Here is a 15,229-nt window from a genome sequence, read left to right as displayed (position 1 = left end):
TTACTGCTGAGTATTAGACATTAACATCGGATGTACCCCCCCCCCCCCCCCTTTTTTTTTCCTCCCCTTTTCTACCTTGCTTCATCCTCAAATGGGGCCTCCCAATGTGGATGCTGCGTGCAGAGTCTCTGAAATGCATTTACATAATATGTCCCCTTTCATTATGCATCATATTGATGCTTAGGTTCTATTTCTTAACTATCTGATTTAGCTTTCATGATATCAGGGGTGGGGTAGGAATGTGATTTGTAGGTAAAGTAGTTATCATATATATGCTCATTCCCAATTTAATCATCTTGTTTCACCTTTCATAGATCAAGCCAACAATATCTGAAGTAAACAGGACATGAATAAAATATCATCCAATACATTATTTAGAGATTACAAACTGAAAATTCAACAAGTTGTAAAACTCTTCATTTGAAAATATTCAAATAATTACAGTAGAAACTTCTACAATAAGATTGACTGGTGGAAAGCCCAAATTGACAAATTTTTCTGGAGGGTAAAATTGAGTTGATTTCTGAAGATTTGAAATTCTCTTGCACATATTTAATGAGAGAAATTTCTACTTCTCCATGAATCAGGAGTAGAATTCATTTATTAGAAGTAATCGTTGAGAGTACCCTTTTCGCATATGCCTGGGGACTGAAAATATAATATAAAGAAAAACCCAAACAAAAATATGTCGGGACAAAATAATTTTATTATCGTGGATTATTACACCACGAACACTTATATAAACATGTTATTAGAAACAAGGAATTTTCTTGGTATGGCATATGTTTATGCTAATTCTGAAAAGGAAAAGGCTGACGATAATACTGGGTGATGTTTAGTAGAAGGATGTATTTGTTCCCCCAATAAAGAGAGAGAGAGAGAGAGAGAGAGAGAGAGAGAGAGAGAGAGAGAGAGATGGAGAGCGAGGGAGAGGGAGAGGGAGAAACAAGTTGAAGGACAAGGTGCAGAAAAGGAAGAGATTCAAATAGTTAAATTGAGGGTTCTGTGACTGAGGCCGGATAGCTGTAAGAGTTTTGTGCATTTATTATGTGACGCTGGCTATAATGGTTCTCTGAATACAAAGAATGGGTGGTACCTTTAAGGGCTTTATTTGTATGTAATTTTAAGTTTCCCGTTATATCTTATTGTCGTGTATTCTTATGCACTGGTTTTCATTCAAATATGATGTGTTGGGCTGCGATACAGGGGAATTGAGATCACAGAAGCATTGCGACTACAGATGGAAGTTCAGAAGCGTCTGCATGAACAGCTTGAGGTATGATTTCTTGCTTTGAAGTAAGAAGTACTTACAGTTTGATACTTTGATTGGTGGTCATTGCTTGCGTTCAACAAGGAACTGTATCTGTCACATGAGGATAATGTCTGTCTGCTTGTGATGTTTTAGTTGGTTGCTTGTGGCCTTTCTGATCTTCCAATCGTGATAAACAGTCCTGAAAATAAGGAGAATTGCAAGTCAGTTTTTCCTTGTGTATGTTCTGTTTAATTTATGATGTAAGCAATTCCCTTAGGTTTCTCTTCCTCCTTGTGGAGGACTATTGAGATATAAGCCAGTCAATCTTGAGTGCCTCATTTTTTGTTGTTTTTAAAAAAAGTAAATCTTGAGTTCCTCATAGTTCATTACTGGGATACGAATCCTCTCTATCATAGGTAATAGAATAGCGTTCTGATGCCCATTGATAATATGAATAGGCAGCTCGTCCGGTCTATTATTTGATGGTCTTGTGGTAACTAATGATGCATGTGCGCTATTTATGATGTTATGTGCACTTATGGTTGTCATGTCCTTTTGCAGATTCAAAGAAATCTGCAGCTGCGTATAGAAGAACAAGGGCGATACCTCCAGGAGATGTTTGAGAAGCAGTGCAAGTCAATTCCTGGCGTGGACTTGGCTAAAGGCTCATCATCCACTGCAGATGATGCCTTTGCACAATTGTCAGATGCCGTTCAAAGTTCCTCCTGCAAAAATGATCCTGGAGTGTCGCAGGTTGATATTGCTAAAGAGGTTGATGAGAAGCAGAAAAAGCGGGAAAAAGAAGTTGGAGAGCCTGAGACAAATATAACCAGCACATTTGATTCACCACCATCAAAGCGCTCTAAATTGGATGAATAAGCCCCCCTAGGTCACAAAACCTTTGGTAGGATAGTTATATTTTGATGCTTGGAACATCATTCTTGAGTAGAACAAGGTTTGGCTCGCGAAGGAGCTAAAAATACCATCGTGTTCTTTTCATGGCAATACTCCGATGAGCCATGGTGTATCCTCTCATTTGACATAGATCATAAAGAAATATCGAACTTTTGATGTTAGATTTGTCAATATGTGTCATTCTAGACTCTAGAGCTACCGTTGGAAGGAGAACGAGGAACTGGTGGTCCTCCTGATGTCTATTTCTAGTTCAGTAAGGTTTGAGGTACCAAGATTCTTCCCCCCATCATTTGAAAATGTAGGTCGTTTGAGTTGTCCGGTTACAGTGTATGTATCAGGAATGGAAGTAGTTCTTATTGCTTGGATTCTCATCAGTTGCATTATGTAGTCTTTGTTAAAGATAATGGTTTTATCATGTTGAAGCAAGCTTAGGAATTGCAGAGTAGTGAGTATTTTTCCTATACATTGGACTTTCGAAAAGATTGCAGCCATTTCAAAGCAACTTAATCGTAAAAATAGCATCGGCTAGCCAGTTTTCGGACTGATCATTCAAAAATAGCCAGTGTTTGCAAAGTCATTGAAATATAGCCACTATTTTGCTGCAACACGGAAAGTTCCGGCATAATATACTGGAGATCGGTGCACCTGTGTATGAACTTCCAGCATATTATGTTGGAACTCCAACACGCGGAAAGTTTCAGTGTAATATACTGGAGATTGGAGCACCGGTGCTCCAATCTCCAGTATATTATGCTGGACCGGTATATTATACGGGAACTCCAGTATATTACTCTGGAGTATTTTTTCGGATTTTGAACAGTGTTTTCGTTCAGATTTATCTTTACATGAAAAGTGGCTAAATTTCGATTACTTTTGAAACTGTGGCTATTTTTAATGACCACTTGTAAATCTGGCTATATTTGAATTACTCCCAACTTAATCATATAACAACAAGAGTTTTAAATTCTATGACTGATACTGATAAAACATTTACAAAATCAGATCAGTTAATTACTTGTAAGTTTTAATGATAAGCATTAGCAGTAGTCTGGCGTTACTTAAAAGGGAAAATGACACTGTGTAGTTGCTCTCAAAATAATATATATATATATATATATATATATATATATATATATATTTTGTACAAAAGTTATACAAGTGTTATACACTTTTTCGACTGTTGAAAATGTATATAGTTTTTGGCACGGGCTAAAAATGAAAAAACCCTAACTTAAATCCTTGCAACAAATTGAATTTAACAATGACAATGTTAATAAGATTTTAATATCAAGATATTTAAAAATCACTTATAAGTAACTTTAATTTATATCGCAAACATGTTATTCGTAACCTGTAAAATATGGTAAATAAGAGGCGTATCTAGGTTAAGGGGTATGGGTTCACGTGAACCCATACTCCTCTCCCTAAACCATGTATAACAATGTTATATTTCTTTAAAATTACTTAAATATATGTGCGTGCACCCATTCTCAAAGACTCCTATGGTGCAATTATTATCAGGTGCACCTCTATAAGTGAAATTGGCGGTTCAAATTCCACTCTAAACGGTCTTGTTTTCGGCATGGAGTATAGATATATATGTAAAAAGTACTAAGAGATTAAAGTTAAACCCATCAAGTGTAAATTCTAGATCAACCTATTCACAATAGTGCACCCATCCTCTTGAAATCCTGAATACATCTCTGTGATAAATAACCCATTACAACCAAATATGCACTAAGGTGTATGTGCAACTGGTTCAGATCATGATCTAGCACAAATACAAAAGCAAGAGAAAGACTTTTACAAGTAAAATTACACTGATATTTAAATACAAATTAAATTACCACTAATAAATATCCAGATATCAATGGTTGGATACCTTTGTGTGAAAGCTATGTACAGCCTAACCATTCATCATACACTACTACCATCTAATTATAAGTAATCCGTATAAAGAGAGAATACTTTAAGAAAGAACAATTTTATGATCACTACTACCATCTTATTAGGATATAAAAAAATGGAGAACAAATTAAAAAGAATTTTTTTAAAAATGAGTTTGCATGTGTAGAGAATAAGCATGTAGAAGAAGCAAGCGTCAAGCTGTCCCTAGTTCCAAGTAACGTCTCTTCTAATCAAACCAATGACCCTCCAACTATCAGTTGGTGAGAAATCTGAACCTCCCACCAAAAAGTAGAACATTTTTTCTCCTTAATATAACCTCTTCTACTCATTCCCTTTCATTGCTCATTCCCCCAATTTTCCTTAGTGGCATCTGACGTAACACAATGGCTGGTTCTCATTCTCGCAGTGAACTTCATGTTTTCCACACTGGGGATGATGTAATATATTCTTAATTATTTCTTCTTATAATATTATACTACTCATTTTCTTTTGCATTGCTAACATGATACAGATCATTTTTATATCAGCAGCGACCTCAGCCAGCAGAAACCAGAGATGAGTCAGCAGCTCGGATGTCTTCTTTGAAGAAGATATGCAAGATTTGTGGAGACGAGATTGGAGTGAAGGAAAACGGGGACGCGTTTGTTGCTTGTAGTGAGTGTGGATTCCCAGTTTGCAGGCCATGTTATGAGTATGAGAGGAGTGAAGGCAATCAGTCTTGCCCTCACTGTCATTCTCGCTATAAGCGTCATAAAGGTGCATGCCCTCTCACTTTTATTATTCTTTCAAAATGTTACGTGCACCCAAGTACAGATTTACTTGTGCATGCATGCATGGCCATCAAAACCTGTTTCATATATATGATGCATTTGATCTTGAAATGATCTGTAGCTTACAATATATAGTTGTATTCTGCAATTTGGTTTAGGTTGTCCTAGAGTTGCAGGTGATGATGAAGATGACTTTGATCATGATGATTTTAACCAAGAATTTCAGATCAAGAATCATCATACTTCTCCCAACCACCACCACTCGGTTAGTTAATACTGATTCATTTCAACAAATCACCAACCTATTCTTTTTTCTCTTTTCTATAAACTATAATTCTATTGGTCAACAAGCAACCTAAAACATACAAAATCAAGTTTAGAGAGTAGGAATTATGTAAATTTGGAAGAACTAAGTTAATACTTGAAAAAAAAATGCATTAGCTTGCACCTTTTTTTCTCAAAAAGCAAAACGGAAAAATTAGGGGATGTTGAATGATTTATTGTTAGGGGACTTGGATTATGACCCGCTATTGGACCCATCTAAAAAGACCCAACAAATTTTGAGTGAGTTGGGTTATGAACACTTTATTGATTTGACCTATTTTGATCCACTTATTTGGTGAAAATAGGAGAGGCTAGTCAGCTTTCGGACTGGTAATTAAAAAATAGCTTGTAAAGTCATTAAAAAATAGCTACTATTTTGCTGCAACACGGAAAGTTCCAGCATAATATAATAGAGATTGATGCATCTGTGTATGAACTTCCAGCATATTATGCTGGAACTAAAATACACGAAAATTTCCAGCATAATAAACTGGAGATTGGAGCACATGTGTATGAACTTCCAGCATGTTATGCTGGCCCTCCAGTATATTATGCTGGAACTCCATTATATTATGCTGTAAGTCTAGTATATCATGCTGGAATATTTTCCGTATTTTGAACAATATTTTCGTTCAGATTTATCTTTATATGAAAAGTGACAAAATTTCGATTACTTTTGAAACTGTGACTATTTTTGAATGTCACTCGTAAATCTGACTACTTTTGAATTTCATCCTCTCAAATGTGACCTAATCTGCCCATTTGCAACCTCTAACTCCATGCAATATTAGAAATGAAATGAAATCAAGTGTTTGTATGTTGGCAGGAGAATGGATACTATAATCAACAGCATCACAACGCAAATGGCGCTGCTTATAGTCAATCCGTTACTGGAAGCGGTAAATCTATCTATTCTCATCCAAATAAGTAACTGTTGCACTTTATTATTTATTGGAGCATGTCAATGTGACTTTCCTTTTAATGGAATTTAAATTACAGTGGCAGGGAAGGATTTGGAAGATGAGCAAAAAGAAACTTATGGTGACGCAGAATGGAAAGAAAGAGTTGAGAAATGGAAGAATAGGCAAGAAAAGAGGGGTCTAGTAAGCAAATTGGGTGATGGTGGAAATGATCAAGCTGATGAAGATGATGACTATCTGTAAGTCTTTTCTTTTTCTCCAATTTATTTCTCTCCCTCTACCTTCACAAGGTCTGTGTACACACTACCTTCCCAGACCCCAATATGTGGGATTATACCGGGTTTGTTATGGTTGTTGTTGTTATTTGACCTATGTATTGTATTAGTAATAGTGGAAGATAATATTACTTCCTCCGAGAAAATCAAGAATGCGTTAAGTTTTTTTTCTTTCTAATTTCACCCTTACTACTCCAAGTAGGCATATAATCATCAATTACTCGCTTAAGGAAGAGATAAAGTTAATTTAGTCAAGTACCCCTAATAATTGATGATAATAAATGGTTCTCTTAATAGGTGCCCAAAAGCAAGTTGAGAAGTTTTATTGGTAATGAAGACATTACATTCTTAAAGTTTGAATAGTTGCATGAATTTGAAGTCTTGTTAATTGTTGAAGTTGTATATGTAATATTACTAACAAATTGGATCAAATACTACAATGGTCCAACATGAAAGGAGTATTTATGAATTGAAACAGATCAAGCATTAAGCATATAAAACTTGCAAAGATTTCAATGTTTTAACCATTTCAATGATTTCCAAACAGTTTGGCTGAAGCTCGGCAACCACTCTGGCGAAAAGTTCCACTTCCATCAAGCCTAATTAGTCCATATCGCATAGTCATTGTACTCAGGCTTGTAATTCTTGGATTCTTCTTCCATTTCCGGATCTTAACTCCAGCCAATGATGCTTATCCATTATGGATTATCTCTGTAATATGTGAAATATGGTTTGGTTTATCATGGATACTTGATCAGTTCCCCAAATGGTCACCCATAAACCGTGAAACTTACCTTGATCGCTTGACATTGAGATTTGAGCGTGAAGGCGAGCCGAATCGTTTAGCTCCAGTGGATGTGTTTGTGAGCACAGTTGATCCCCTTAAGGAGCCTCCTATTATCACTGCAAACACAGTTTTGTCGATCTTGGCTGTTGATTACCCTGTTGAGAAGGTCAGCTGTTATGTATCAGATGATGGTGCATCAATGCTGCTGTTTGATGCATTAGCAGAAACGGCGGAATTCGCAAGGAGATGGGTGCCATTTTGTAAGAAATATAACGTAGAGCCTCGAGCACCTGATTTCTACTTCAATGAAAAGATTGATTACTTGAAAGATAAAGTTCAGCCTACCTTTGTCAAGGATCGCAGAGCCATGAAGGTATCTATTAGTACTTCATTTGTCTCATTTTATATGACTGTATCGGAGTAGACAAGTTGTCTAAATAGCTAATTTGAATTACATCATTAAAAAGTTACAGTTTAATAGAGAATCCTATTCAAATAGTTTATTGTGAAAGTTGTAGAAATGGAATCGTGTCAAACATTTTCCGACGTCCCATAATGGAAAGTGTCATATAAATTCGGATAGAAGGAGTATCACTTATCAGGGCTTAAGTTTCTTTGGCTAAATCATATTTGCTGCAAATTGAAAAGTCATTATCTTGTGGCAGAGAGAATATGAAGAATTCAAGGTAAGAATTAATGCATTAGTGGCAAAGGCTCAGAAAAAACCAGAAGAAGGGTGGGTAATGCAAGACGGAACTCCATGGCCTGGTAACAATACCAGAGACCATCCTGGTATGATTCAAGTTTATCTTGGTAGTGAAGGTGCACTTGACGTTGAAGGAAAAGAGCTACCGCGCCTTGTCTATGTTTCCCGTGAGAAACGACCAGGCTATCAACACAACAAGAAAGCTGGTGCCATGAATGCTTTGGTTAGTAATTATTACTAGTATTAATTTCTGGCTGGCTTCCTTGACATTCTTTTAAGCATTTTTTGTCGTGTTATATGTAATTGATTCTGTTTTTTTCTAAATAGGTTCGGGTCTCTGCAGTGCTGACCAATGCACCATTTATGTTGAACTTGGATTGTGATCACTACCTTAACAACAGCAAGGCAGTTAGAGAAGCCATGTGCTTTTTAATGGACCCACAAATTGGAAAGAAGCTCTGTTTTGTCCAATTTCCCCAGAGATTTGATGGTATTGATCGCCATGATAGATATGCCAACCGTAATGTTGTCTTCTTTGATGTAAGTTTTAATCTATAAATGCAGCAAGGTAGGATTTATCCTCACTATTTTGTTCTGATTCAATCTGTTATCTTTTTTTGATGGTGACAGATCAACATGAAAGGCCTGGATGGAATTCAAGGGCCAGTGTATGTTGGAACAGGTTGTGTCTTCAACAGGCCGGCGTTATACGGCTATGATCCACCTGTTTCAGAGAAGCGGCCAAAGATGACATGTGATTGCTGGCCTAGTTGGTGCTGCTGCTGTTGTGGTGGTTCAAGAAAGCCCAAGTCCAAGTCCAAGAAGAAGAGCATCAAGTCCTTACTCGGACTATATAGCAAGAAAAAGAGAACAATGAATGGAAAGAACTACACTAGGAAGCCATCTGGACCTGTCTTTGATCTTGAGGAAATTGAAGAAGGACTTGAAGGATATGATGAGCTTGAGAAATCATCTCTTATGTCCCAAAAGAACTTTGAGAAACGATTTGGGCAGTCCCCAGTTTTCATAGCTTCCACACTCATGGAAGATGGTGGGCTTCCTGAAGGGACAAATCCAACAACACTCATAAAAGAAGCCATTCATGTTATTAGCTGTGGGTATGAAGAGAAAACTGAGTGGGGCAAAGAGGTTAGAATCATAATGAGTTATCGATGGTCGCTTCGCTAGCTTCTACTAATTGGTTTGATGGTCGCTTCACTAGTTTCTACTAATTGCTTTTCTTTCTTATTTTCTTGACAGATTGGGTGGATTTATGGTTCTGTCACAGAGGACATTTTGACTGGATTCAAGATGCACTGCAGAGGGTGGAGATCAGTTTATTGCTGTCCAAAAAGAGCAGCTTTTAAGGGATCAGCTCCAATCAATCTATCAGATAGATTGCACCAAGTCCTGAGATGGGCTCTTGGTTCTGTCGAAATCTTCATGAGTCGTCATTGTCCCCTTTGGTATGCCTGGGGTGGTAAACTCAAATTGTTGGAAAGGCTAGCTTACATTAACACCATTGTTTACCCTTTCACTTCCATTGCTCTTCTAGCTTACTGCACCCTTCCAGCTGTATGCCTTCTCACTGGAAAATTTATCGTCCCAACGGTAAGCGAACTTTTAATTCATCTGGTTCAACAATATGTTGAAGATTGATTTTAATTTTCTAAGTCAAAGATCATGTTTCTTTTTGCAGCTTAATAACTTTGCAAGCATTTGGTTCATGGCTCTCTTCCTCTCCATCATAGTCACAAGCGTACTCGAGCTGCGATGGAGTGGAGTAAGCATTGAGGCCTGGTGGCGTAACGAGCAATTTTGGGTCATTGGTGGTGTTTCAGCACATTTATTTGCAGTTTTCCAAGGCCTTCTTAAAGTTCTTGCTGGTGTAGACACAAATTTCACCGTAACAGCAAAAGCAGCTGAGGACACCGAGTTTGGGGAGCTTTACCTCTTCAAATGGACCACACTCCTCATCCCACCAACCACTCTGATCATCTTGAATATGGTTGGTGTTGTGGCTGGTGTTTCGGATGCCATCAACAATGGTTATGGTTCATGGGGTCCTCTCTTCGGAAAGTTATTCTTCGCCTTTTGGGTTATTGTCCATCTCTATCCTTTCCTAAAGGGATTGATGGGCAGGCAGAACAGGACTCCCACCATTGTGGTCCTATGGTCAATTCTTCTTGCTTCAATATTCTCACTGGTTTGGGTCAGAATAGACCCTTTCCTACCAAAACAGAAGGGCCCTATACTCAAGCAGTGTGGAGTGGAATGCTAAATGCCATGCCTGGTATATGTGTGATGTATTCTTTGAAATTTTTGTTAGGTAGCTATTTTGATTGCAAGTGACACATTGTGTCTTTCTGCTAGTGATTTGCCTAGCAATAAAGTGAAGACTAGGAAAAGGAGAAGGGCACTCTGTACCATCCAAACTTGTCCATGTATATCAGATTTTTAAGATGCTAAGCATTTTCTCCTATAATCTTTAATGACATACACCTCAATTTTCATCTCTATGAGGCTGTATTCAAGCTCATATTTCATACACCTAGTCACTTCCTTTGGAGAAATTGTTATAAAATCACATGGAAATCTAGTGTACTACCAACCTCAGCAGGATTTTGTGGTTTCTTTTGTTTTATTATTTGTTCCTGCTGGAAGTTAAGATATCACTTAGAGAACTTCTACTATTGTCATTACTATTATTTTTATATAGATTTAACTTTTTCCCCCTTTCTATCTTATTGGGTATGATAATGATATAATCGAGCGTAGATGAAGAAGTGATGATTCATATAGCCGACTCCAACTTGCTAATGGTTGAGGCATAGTTGTTGTTGTTGGAAGTAAAGATATCAATATAATTAGGCTTAAAAGACTTTGAGATCTAAGTATCATGATCAACAGGATGATATTATTTCTTTCTCTCTAGAGAAAAGTGCACCCACAACGTAATAATTCGGCCAGCCCCAATGTTTCATCATTGAAACTATATAGACACTAACACTAGAACTCTGCTGCAGCCTGTACATTTTTCACACCTATACATCAGGCTTGTCATCTCATACTTTCTGCTATTTCTGGAAACTTGTTAGTTTGCTCACTTCTATTGACCCCAATGGCTGTGGAAGGTAAGGCAAAGTCTGAGCAGATAATTCTTGTGCTACAGAACGCATGGTTGGTCGTGACTCAGGAGTGGTACGTGTGCATGCAAAGGCAATCATGATTACAAAAACCACTGCTTCTGCCAAGTGGCCAGTGGGTGGTTGAAGTCTTTGGTCAAGAACATCCTTCAAAAGAATTTCTGATGATAAAGTTGTTGCTGCTGATAATGAGGTTAAAAGCTCCCCTGGATGCCTTCCCATCATAACCTCCATAGCCACAACTCCAAAACTATAAACATCACATTTTTCTGTAACGCGCATGGTAAATGCAAGCTCTGCACAACAAGAAACACAAGATGTTAGTGAAACATTCTTCTTTGCTAAAACAAGAATATCAACTATCACTAGCCTGTTTAGCAGAAAATTAGCTGCGTCAGGGACACTAAAATCAGAAGACCTAATAAGGAATTGCAAGGGTTTATAAACATTCTGAAAAAACCAACAGATATATGGATGCATTAGCTAATGAGTAAAATACCTGGTGCCATGTAGCCATAAGAACCAGCAACTGAGGTCCAATTTGATGATCCTGAAGTTAGCAGCTTTGCTGTGCCAAAGTCAGAGAGTCGTGGCTCGAACTCTGACTCAAGCAAGATGTTATTCAGCGATACATCACGGTGCACGATGGGTGGGGAGCAGTCATGGTGCAAGTAAGCAAGTGCATGTGCTATTCCTTGCACAATTTTCACTCTTGTGCCCCATCCCAGTTCCGTTACCATCTCACTGGCATAGAGAACTTTCCCGAGGCTACCTTTTTCTATATACTCATAAACCAAGTACATGCACCCATTCTTGGAACAGTAACCAAAGAGCTTGATTATATTCCTGTGTCTCACCTCTGTCAAAGTTCTGATCTCATTCTCAAAGCTTCGACGACTCGTTAAAGGAATGTCACTTGAGTCTGACATGTTGAGTCTTTTGACTGCAACAACCTGCCCAGATGGCAGAACTGCTCTATAAACACTTCCAAAGCCTCCTCTTCCAATGCAGTTTTTCTCATTGAAATCTTCAGTAGCTTTCACAATGTCACCAAATGTAAACTTCCCTTCTCTTTCCCAAATGAGAGACTCTGAATTCTCATACATCTGGCTGGCTTTGATCTCCTCATCATATTGCTTAGCCTTCCTTCGAGATACAAGGCATGCAACAAAAACGATTGCCAAAAGTATGAGGCAGGCCACCGGTACAAGTACCCCAATAAGAACCTTTTGATTCTTGTTTCTGGACTTCTCATCCGGGGTAGCCAAATTACACGAGGATAATCCTTCTACATTTCCACACAAACCAGAGTTTCCAAGAAAAGATCTAGCAGCCGCTCCTTGAAATACTCCATCGGTTGGAATTGGTCCTGAAAACTCGTTGTAGGAAAAGTCCATTTCCTGAAGACTGACCATGCGAGATAATGATGGAGGAATTGTACCTGAGAGGTTGTTATGTGAGAGGTTGAGATCCTCCAATAAGGTAAGCTTGGCCAAGTTTTGTGGGATTGTTCCTGATAGCGAATTGCCACTGAGGTCCAAAAGAATACTCAACCCCATCAAATTTCCAAGTTCAGAGGGAATACCACCTGATAATGAGTTGTTGCCAAGATTCAAGCTCAAAAGTCTCTCGCACTTCCCAACATCTACCGGTATGTTACCACTTAACTTGTTTGTTGACAAGTCAAGATACTGGAGCTTAGTTAAATTTCCAACAGACTGAGGGATGCCTCCTGCAAGATTGTTTTTGCTCAAGCTGAGATTGTAGAGCTGGCCTAACTTTGCCAGTTGAGAAGGAATTTCACCGGTCAATTCATTTCCTTCCAAAGTTAACACGCGCAGCTCCCTCAGATTCCCTAGCTCAGCTGGAATCACACCAGAAATTTTGTTTCCATCCATTCTTAGACTTGTGAGTTTTTCACATTTCCCCCATTCAGGTGAGAGTTCACCTGAAAATTGGTTGTCAATGAGAGAAAGGAAATCAAGATTCGGGTGCACGCCAAATGCCTCCGCAAGATTACCAGATAAGTTGTTGCCTTCAAGCCTTATCCTTTTTAGCCCTGTGCAATTCTTCAAGCAATCTGGTAACTTCCCACTGAATTTGTTACCATTTATTGTCAACTCCTCAAGAGCAAACTGGCTACATAATCCAGGTGGCAATTCACCAGTGAAGCTGTTATTTGAAAAGCTGACACCGGACAATTGAGGACTGTTCTTTCCAAAGTCCTCAGGAACACTGCCTGAGATATTATTACTATATACAGAAAAAAGCTTCAGACTACTGAGGTCAGAAGTGATATCCGGCAGCTCACCACTAAGTCGGTTGGTATTGATATCGAGGGTCTGAAGAGATGTCAATTTCCCAATCTCAGGAGGAATGGTTCCACTGAGAACGTTGCGAAAAAGATGCAACATTGTTAGATTGGTTAAGTTTCCAATGGATGGAGGTATTGTGCCTGAAAGCTTGTTGTCAGAGAAATCTAGCTCCAACAAGTTTTGCAAGTCTCCAATCTCAGAGGGAATGGAACCAGTGAAATTGTTATGAAAGAGGTAAAGATATTTGAGGCTTTTTAACTGACTGATTTCAGGTGGAATTTTCCCAGTAAAGGAATTGTTTTGAAGCTGCAAAGATGTCAGCTCAGTCCAATTGGTGATGAAATATGTTGAGATCTCACCAGAAAGAATATTACCAGACAACCCCAATTCAGATAACTTGGTCAGAGAAGAGAAAGATGGAGGCAATGGTCCTTGCAAGAAATTCTGTGCTAAAGCCAAGATGGTGAGGTTAGTACACAGGCCAAGCTCAGAAGGAATGGTTGAATTCAAACGATTCGTTCGAAGATCCAGATGTTGAAGATTTCTGAGTCTGCCTATAGTAGATGGAATATTTCCTTGAAATGAATTGTTGAAAAGTACAACAACTTCAAGACTAGTGATCAAACCAATTTCATCAGGAATTAAGCCAGAAAACATGTTAATACCAAGCTGAAGTTCTTTTAACTTGGACAACTTGGTAAAATTTGGTGACAATGAACCTTCAAATGAATTGGATGAAAGATTAAGGTACTCAAGCTTGTCTAAGTTGGTGAATACTGTTTCTGGTATTGAACCATTCAAATGGTTTAAAGATATATCGAGGTAAGTCAGATTGTGGCAACGGAGTACAAATTCAGGGAATTCTAAACTCAGTTCATTGTAACCAAAGCTCAGATGTGTCAACAGAGGCATATTCCTCAATTTAGACCAATCAGGAGTAGTTAAGAAATTTGATCCAAGATCCAAGTACCTTACCTTCTGAAGACTGCTAATTTGATAGGGAATAACACCATTTAAATTGTTGTTATAAAAACTGAGATATTCAACTTGTGTTAACTTCCCAATCTCTTCTGGTATGACACCTTCCAAGATATTGTTACTCAGGTCCAAGAAAGTGAGCATAGAGGCATTGCCAATATTCGAAGGTATCGATCCACTGAAGTTATTGCCATTGAGATTAAAACGAGTGAGGCTCGGGAATGAAGTAAAATCAAGCTGATCAAGAGAGCCAGAGAGGGTTGCATCAGAAAGATTGATCTCAGAAACTGTTCCACCAATATTGCAAACAATAGCTGTCCAATTACACAAGTTTCTGAGATTGGAAATGGACCAAGAATCCAAAAAAGAAATAGGAGATAATTTACTCTTCCATTTGACAAGAGCTTCAGCTTCAGTTCTTGCTGAAGATGTGATATTTAATGGAAGTGAACAAAGAAGTAGCACATGTAGAATGTAAACAAAGGTACTATGAAATGTTGTCATGTCTAATACTTGGTTTCAAGAAGAATACAACATTTTTGAGCTTTTAACTCAAAAGGGTTGTCATATATAAGTGCACCACAAAAAGGGATAGTAAAATTAGTGGAAAAACAATCATATCCAAAGATGTAGTTGAAAGGTACAAGGCTTAATGGTCCAATACAAGATGTCACAATAACACGGTTTCAACTCATTAAAAATCTTGAGGATTTTGCAATATCATATTCCACCTTGACCAATAATAGTAAATACTCTACAAGTTTTGAGTGTGAACAGTTTAGTGCGAAAAGTGTAGTAAAATAACTTGCTTGAAAACCAATATTATCCCTTAGGGATGGCCCAGTTGGTTTGGTTTGGAGGGCGGTCACCCATACAAATGACCTGGGATCTATCCCCCCTCAATGCCTTCTGGAGCCTGTCGCATAAGGCTTG

The 15,229-nt window shown here is 38.1% G+C and overlaps 3 protein-coding genes across 4 annotated transcripts in view; 2 read left to right on the top strand and 1 right to left on the bottom strand.

Annotated features, from left to right (window-relative positions):
* The window catches only part of LOC109229394 (protein PHOSPHATE STARVATION RESPONSE 1-like), an 8,521-nt gene extending 5,939 nt beyond the window's left edge, over window positions 1-2,582 (top strand). Inside the window, exons 7-8 of the mRNA XM_019394820.1 lie at window positions 1,207-1,276; window positions 1,814-2,582. Of these exons, the coding sequence (XP_019250365.1) occupies window positions 1,207-1,276; window positions 1,814-2,131 (388 nt within the window). The 3' untranslated portion in view covers window positions 2,132-2,582. The remainder of the gene's footprint in view (window positions 1-1,206; window positions 1,277-1,813) is intronic.
* On the top strand, window positions 4,403-10,541 carry LOC109229379 (cellulose synthase A catalytic subunit 4 [UDP-forming]). Of its 2 annotated transcripts, none has more exons than XM_019394801.1 (11): window positions 4,403-4,512; window positions 4,603-4,831; window positions 5,004-5,110; window positions 5,996-6,068; window positions 6,169-6,328; window positions 6,912-7,524; window positions 7,817-8,080; window positions 8,185-8,397; window positions 8,488-9,006; window positions 9,118-9,468; window positions 9,557-10,541. In XM_019394801.1, the coding sequence occupies exons 1-11, from the start codon at window positions 4,459-4,461 to the stop codon at window positions 10,136-10,138; spliced, it is 3,165 nt and encodes a 1,054-aa protein (XP_019250346.1). In that variant the 5' UTR covers window positions 4,403-4,458; the 3' UTR covers window positions 10,139-10,541. The 2 variants fall into 2 exon arrangements, with proteins under 2 accessions (XP_019250346.1, XP_019250354.1); XM_019394809.1 differs by having other exon boundaries at window positions 4,606-4,831; window positions 9,557-10,339.
* LOC109229368 (MDIS1-interacting receptor like kinase 2-like) lies at window positions 10,722-15,011 on the bottom strand. Its single transcript, XM_019394791.1, has 2 exons — window positions 11,503-15,011; window positions 10,722-11,299 (listed from the first exon to the last, which is right to left on the bottom strand). The coding sequence occupies exons 1-2, from the start codon at window positions 14,798-14,800 to the stop codon at window positions 10,935-10,937; spliced, it is 3,663 nt and encodes a 1,220-aa protein (XP_019250336.1). The 5' UTR covers window positions 14,801-15,011; the 3' UTR covers window positions 10,722-10,934.

Source organism: Nicotiana attenuata, chromosome 1, assembly GCF_001879085.1.
Source record: "Nicotiana attenuata strain UT chromosome 1, NIATTr2, whole genome shotgun sequence".
In the NCBI taxonomy this organism is placed as follows: domain Eukaryota; kingdom Viridiplantae; phylum Streptophyta; class Magnoliopsida; order Solanales; family Solanaceae; genus Nicotiana; species Nicotiana attenuata.
Note: the sequence above shows the minus strand (reverse complement) of the source record. Positions and strands in the feature narration are given on the sequence as shown.